Below are 6,000 nucleotides of genomic sequence, written 5' to 3' on the forward strand. Positions count from 1 at the left end.
ATACTATATCACATTAGTCCTATTACTAGAATTTAATTCTTTAAAAAAGTGGTTAATTAATCCCAATAAGTCCTGGGCTGTTTGGGGGGGGATGGGATAGAAAACGAAATTAATTAATTAATTACATACATACTGTACATAAATTCATTCAGTCACAAGTAGGAGATCAGAGCACTGCTCTCTCTTCCATTCTGACAGTGCAGCAGTCCCAGCTTCAGAACAGTTGTGGTTTGCTTGACCTTGGGAGCGAATTCCAATAAGCCCTTTGCCACTTGCTATGTTATAAGGTGAATGGAAAGCATGTTCGTATTGAATTAGAGTCCTCCAGCAAAGGGACCCAGACAGAAAGCAAAAGTCCCAGAATCCAAAGCATCTCCGTAATTAGGGCATGGGAAGAGAAACCAATATCCCCGTTCTAAACAGACAGGACGTTAACTCATGGTCAACAGGGAAAGAGGGGGAGTGCGGAAATATTTCAAAGCAATTGTTTGTTATTTCTGCCTTGAACTTAATTTAGGGAGTTGGCAGTTTATAAGTCCTTTATAACATAACATGATATTTTGCTAAGGGAACAAAGCAAATCATTCTGAGGAATATATTACCGATTCCAACATACAGAGTAAATTATTTCAGCATCAGCGTATCTTAAATGTTCTCTTGTGAGCGAAAGCTGCCTTGTAGGACAATCACGAAAAAAGTGGGAGACCAGCTAGCCACCCGAGCTGGAGATGCCTTCACTGCACTGCGGACCAATTCAAGAGTCTATGTCGAGAGAGGGGGGGTGGGGCAGACGACTCTACGACTCTGCCAATTTGAGGCAGAAAAAAAAAATGTAACCTTTGATAGGGAGGAAACCCATCTGATGACAGTGACAGGTCATATGTAGATAGGATGGTGTAATTGCATCACCCTAATTGGAGACATCTGGTGCAAAAAAAAAAAAAAAAGACCGATGGAAGGGAGGAGTGGACAGGCTGGTAGAGAGGGAATATGGAGAAAGAATAGTGGCCAGCCCAAAACAAGTGCCACTATCTGATAAGGTGGGTGCACCTTGAATAGTGTAACATAGTAGATGACGACAGATAAAGATCTGAATGGTCCATCCAGTCTGCCCAACCTGATTCAATTTAAATTTTTTTAATTTTTTCTTCTTAGCTATTTCTGGGCAAGAATCCAAAGCTTTACCCGGTACTGTGCTTGGGTTCCTACTGCCGAAATCTCTGTTAAGACTTACTCCAGCCCATCTACACCCTCCCAGCCATTGAAGCCCTCCCCTGCCCATCCTCCTCCAAACGGCCATACACAGACACAGACTGTGCAAGTCTGCCCAGTACTGGCCTAGTTCAATATTTAATATTATTTTCTGATTCTAAATCTTCTGTGTTCATCCCACGCTTCTTTGAACTCAGTCACAGTTTTACTCTCCACCACCTCTCTCGGGAGCGCATTCCAGGCATCCACCACCCTCTCCGTAAAGTAGAATTTCCTAACATTGCCCCTGAATCTACCACCCCTCAACCTCAAATTATGTCCTCTGGTTTTACCATTTTCCTTTCTCTGGAAAAGATTTTGCTCTACGTTAATACCCTTCAAGTGTACAATAGTGCTTTCCTCTAATTTTATAATAATGCTTTATCAGTGTCCTAAGAAAATTTTTTTTATTTAATTTGCTATACCGTTCTCCCAGGGGGGGGGGGGGGGGGCTCAGAACGGTTTACATGAATTTGTCCAGGTACTCAAGAAGCATTTTTCCCTGTCTGTCCCGGTGGGCTCACAATCTATCTGGGGCAATGGGCGGGGATTAAGTGACTTGCCCAGGGTCACAAGGAGCAGCGTGGGATTTGAACCCACAACTTCAGGGTGCCGAGGCTCACACTCTCCCCTACATACCGTAGAACTTGTAATTTACTGTGTTACTAATTTATTGCACAAGGATGGAAATGATATGGCCAAGTTTATGCAGGGAAAAGCAGGAATCAAGGACATGAGATTGGTGCTTGCAAAGTGACTGTTAGCTGAATCCCTCTGAAGAGCTTACTCTTCAGAGATGCCACACATGGGTTAGCTGACAGATAAGCAGCAGCGCCTGCTGGAAGACCTTCTGGCTATGGCTGGAGATAGCAGCTCTAGCCTTTGGGGAAATGGGAGTCTCTGCCCCAAACAGTCACCCCGATGATCAGGCTCCATAAAGGTGTGGGGGGAGGGGAGGAGAATCATAACATGAATTATAAATGGCCCAAGGAAGGGACACCTACACCTTGGAGCACTAAATAACCAGTTAAAAGTCTGGAAAACTCAAAGGTTGATGTAAATTCAACTGGGAACTCAATCGAGCAGTAAAAAAAAAAACTACAAACCAAAACCCCACCTTTAAAAATCCATAAATTGAAAACTGTAACACAAATACACTGTTGCAGACAGTAGGGAAAAAAACCCCCACACCAAACCTGTCCGATGCACCATTACTGGCATATTCTTTTTTTTTTCAAAAGTTCACTTTTAGCTTCAAAAGAAGCCGATTCGCTGCTGGACAATTTGCAGAGAAATGAGCTTGGCCATTTGTACATATTTTGGGGGTTTTTTTTAATGCTTTTGCTGGATTTAAGAACCTTATATAGCAGACCTGAATTTATAAATTGTGCATTTATCCAGTGAAAAAGAAAACGAATGGCTGCCAGGGGTCGGGATGGAAGTTCGGCTCATTTACTTTGGGCCATCATTGTTTGGAAGCAGAAGCCATTTTTTTACGTATTTGCAAATACAATTATTACAGCAAACTGGGCAACGAGAAAGCTGAATCGACCGCTTTGGGATATTGCCGGAATCTAGGGATCTCATTCTAAGGGCTTTTTAAAAAAATGTATTTAACAATTGTCCATCAAGTATGACTGTCCTTCTCCCCCATCCTATTTGTAGCCCCCGACCACCCCCTAAGGAGTCTCCCACCCTTCCCTGTGGTTATTTTGTACAGGATCCCAGGTCCCTTTGAAAATATTGTGCCTGTTCACCCTTTGCTCCGAAACCCTGTGTTGAGCTGTATTAGAAATATATTACATTACATTAGAGATTTCTATTCCACCTGTGCCTTGCGGTTCTAAGCGGATTACAAAATTGGAAGAAAACTGGACATTTCCAGGAAGTTTACATATCAGGTAGGAATAGCAATACATTCAAGTTAGGAAGATTATTACATAACGTTGAGGGAAGAAATATTCTGGTCCCGGATGGAGGTTGATTGTTTAGGTTTCTGAATATGATTTTGGGGATAAGAGATGGCTAGGAGATACTATAGGAGTGGTATTTATGAAGGAGTATGCGTGTGCGTGTAGGATGGAGGTTAGAATGACGGGAGGTGTTTTTTGAATAGAAGAGTTTTGATTTCTTTTTGGAACACTTTAATCTGTTGTTTTGGTCAGCAGTTTGGAGACGGTTGGGTCAATTTTCGCTGCCTGTGTCGCCAGAAGGTCGAGTACCATTGAGAGGTGGGTAGGTGAATAGGCTTTGAGTTTTCCTTATTCTGTGTGTGAGGTTGCGGTATAGGCGGTTGTTTAGGTAACTTGGTGCAGCTCCATGGGTTACTTTGAATAGTAGACAGTAGAATTTGAATTGTGATCTTGCTTTTATCGGGAGCCAGTGAGAGTCTGAGTATGCATTGGTGATGTGGTCAAATTTGCTAAGCAAGTAGATGAGTCTGAGGGCTGTGTGTATATATATATATATACATAAAAAGAATGGAAACCTTGCCAGCACATTATTGGTATTTTAGATAAAAAAAGAGCCAATGGGAGGGGGGAAGGGGGGATGGGAAGGGGGGAGGGTGTGTTGGGAGGTACTTTATCTGTTTGTATTGTGATGATAATTGATTGCTGATTTCTTTGAATTTATATATCTACAATGTATTAACTGAGTTGAGATGAGATTCCTTTGTAAGATTTCTTATGTATATTTTATTTTTAAAACTCAATACAAATTATTGAACATAAATCAAAAAGAGCCTGAGCCAATCAGAAATCAAATGTTTACACTTAATTCATTCTCCCGGTGCCGTTTTAACAATCGAATATACTTTTTTTCTCATGTTCTTCAGGGGGGGGGGGGGAGGGGGGCGCTCGTCAAGGTCATTGAGGGGCTTCAGGCGTCTTGAGGAGGAGATTAATCATCTGGCTATGGGGCCAGCGACGGATGCAGCAAACTAATGCGCCCGCTACGTCAGAGGGAAACCCCGGGGCTGCGCGAGCGCCTGGTCCCTGCACCAATTCCACTCGCTTGAAGCAACCCCGCAGTTTGCTCAAACGTCACCTGGCTCTTTTCTCGTGCTGGCCTCCCAAAGATGCAACCCCCCCCCCCTCACTTTGACTAGGAAGGGGCAGTTGGCATTGGGAGGAAACCCTCCAATCATTATATGAAGTTGGCTTCTATGGCACCTTCCCTCTTTTGCTCTATAGCGTACGAGGACGCTGTCCGATCCTGCCCCTCCCCCTTCTGCACTATAGCGCACTAGGACGCTGTCCGATCCTGCCCCTCCCCCTTTTGCACTATAGCGCACTAGGACCCTGACCGAACTCGCCCCTCCCCCTTTTGCCCTAGGACCCTGACCGATCCCGCCCCTTACCCTTTTGCACTATAGCGCACTAGGACGCTGTCCGATCCCGCCCCTCCCCCTTTTGCCCTAGAACGCTGTCCGATCCCGCCCCTCCCCCTTTTGCACTATAGCGCACTAGGACCCTGACCTATCCCGCCCCTCCCCCTTTTGCCCTAGGATGCTTTCCGATCCCGCCCCTCCCCCTTTTTTGCACTATAGCGCACAAGGACGCTGTCCGATCCCGCCCCTCCCCCTTTTGCCCTAGGACGCTGCCCCCCCCCTTCCCCAGCGCCTACCTCGGAACCAGTCCTCGCACTGCAGGTTGCTCTTGGCCGTGTGGCCCTCCATCTGGGCGCGGATCTCCTTGAGGGCGGAGGCGACGTCGAACTTGAGCGCCTCCCTCACCTCCAGGCCCACCTGGGCGCCCTGCACCTGGCCGAGCAGCTCGGCCACCTCTTCCTCGTGGTTCCTGCGCAGGAAGGCCGCCTCGTCGTGCAGGGACTGGCCCTTCTTCTCCAGCTCCACCCGCACCAGGCTGCTTTCCTCCAGGAACTGGTTGAGCGCCCTGATGGCCGCCTCCGTCTCCTCGCGCTGCCGGACCTCGTCCTCCAGCCGCTGCTTCAGCAGCTGCACGTCCTCCTCCAGGTGTTCGTGCTCCAGGTGCATCTGCCCCTTGTCCGAGTGCATCTGCACCAGGGCGCCCCGCATGTCCCGGATCTCGCGGTCGTACAGCTCGCCCATGGCCGAGCGACCCGCCTGCTGCTGCCGCAGCACCGCCGCCTCGGCCTCCAGGTTCTGGTTCTGGGTCTCCAGCAGGCGCACCTTGTCGATGTAGCCGGCGAAGCGGTCGTTGAGCGCCTGCAGGATCTCCTTCTCGTTGCGGGCGCGGGGGTCGCCGTTGAGGGACTCGAGGCTCTCGGTGGAGGAGGCGAGCTGGCCGAAGCCCCCGGCCCCCCGGCGGTAGGGGGAGGCGGAGGACTGGGAGCGGGACCAGGACTGCGAGTGGAAGCCGCTGGAGACGCTGGAGCGGGAGGCGCTGCGGCCGGCGGGCTCGGCCAGCACCTTGCGGTAGGTGCCCGGCCCGAAGAGCGTGTCCATGCCGTAGCTCATCATCGCGGCGGGATGGAGGGCACTGCGGCAGAGCCCGGCCACGGGCGGCTTTTATACTGCGGCAGCAAACTTCAGAAGTCAGCAAAGGCTGGAGAGGAGCCACCCCCTCCCCGCTTAAAGGCACAGGGCTAGGAGGAGGGAGAAGAGACACCAGCTTAAGGAGGAGGGAGAAGAGACATCAGCCTAAGGAGGAGGGAGAAGAGACATCAGCCTAAGGAGGAGGGAGAAGAGACATCAGCCTAAGGAGAAGGGAGAAGAGACATCAGCCTAAGGAGGAGGGAGAAGAGACATCAGCCTAAGGAGGAGGG

At 48.9% G+C, this 6,000-nt stretch overlaps 1 protein-coding gene across 1 annotated transcript in view; it reads right to left on the minus strand.

Moving 5' to 3' along the window:
* Nucleotides 1-5,704, minus strand: part of NEFH (neurofilament heavy) — a 35,206-nt gene extending 29,502 nt beyond the window's left edge. The window contains exon 1 of the mRNA XM_033955714.1: nt 4,879-5,704. Within this exon, the coding sequence (XP_033811605.1) occupies nt 4,879-5,695 (817 nt within the window). The 5' untranslated portion in view covers nt 5,696-5,704. The remainder of the gene's footprint in view (nt 1-4,878) is intronic.
* Nucleotides 5,705-6,000: the final 296 nt, after the last annotated feature.

The sequence above is a fragment of the Geotrypetes seraphini genome, chromosome 8, assembly GCF_902459505.1.
Source record: "Geotrypetes seraphini chromosome 8, aGeoSer1.1, whole genome shotgun sequence".
Classification (NCBI taxonomy): Eukaryota; Metazoa; Chordata; class Amphibia; order Gymnophiona; family Dermophiidae; genus Geotrypetes; species Geotrypetes seraphini.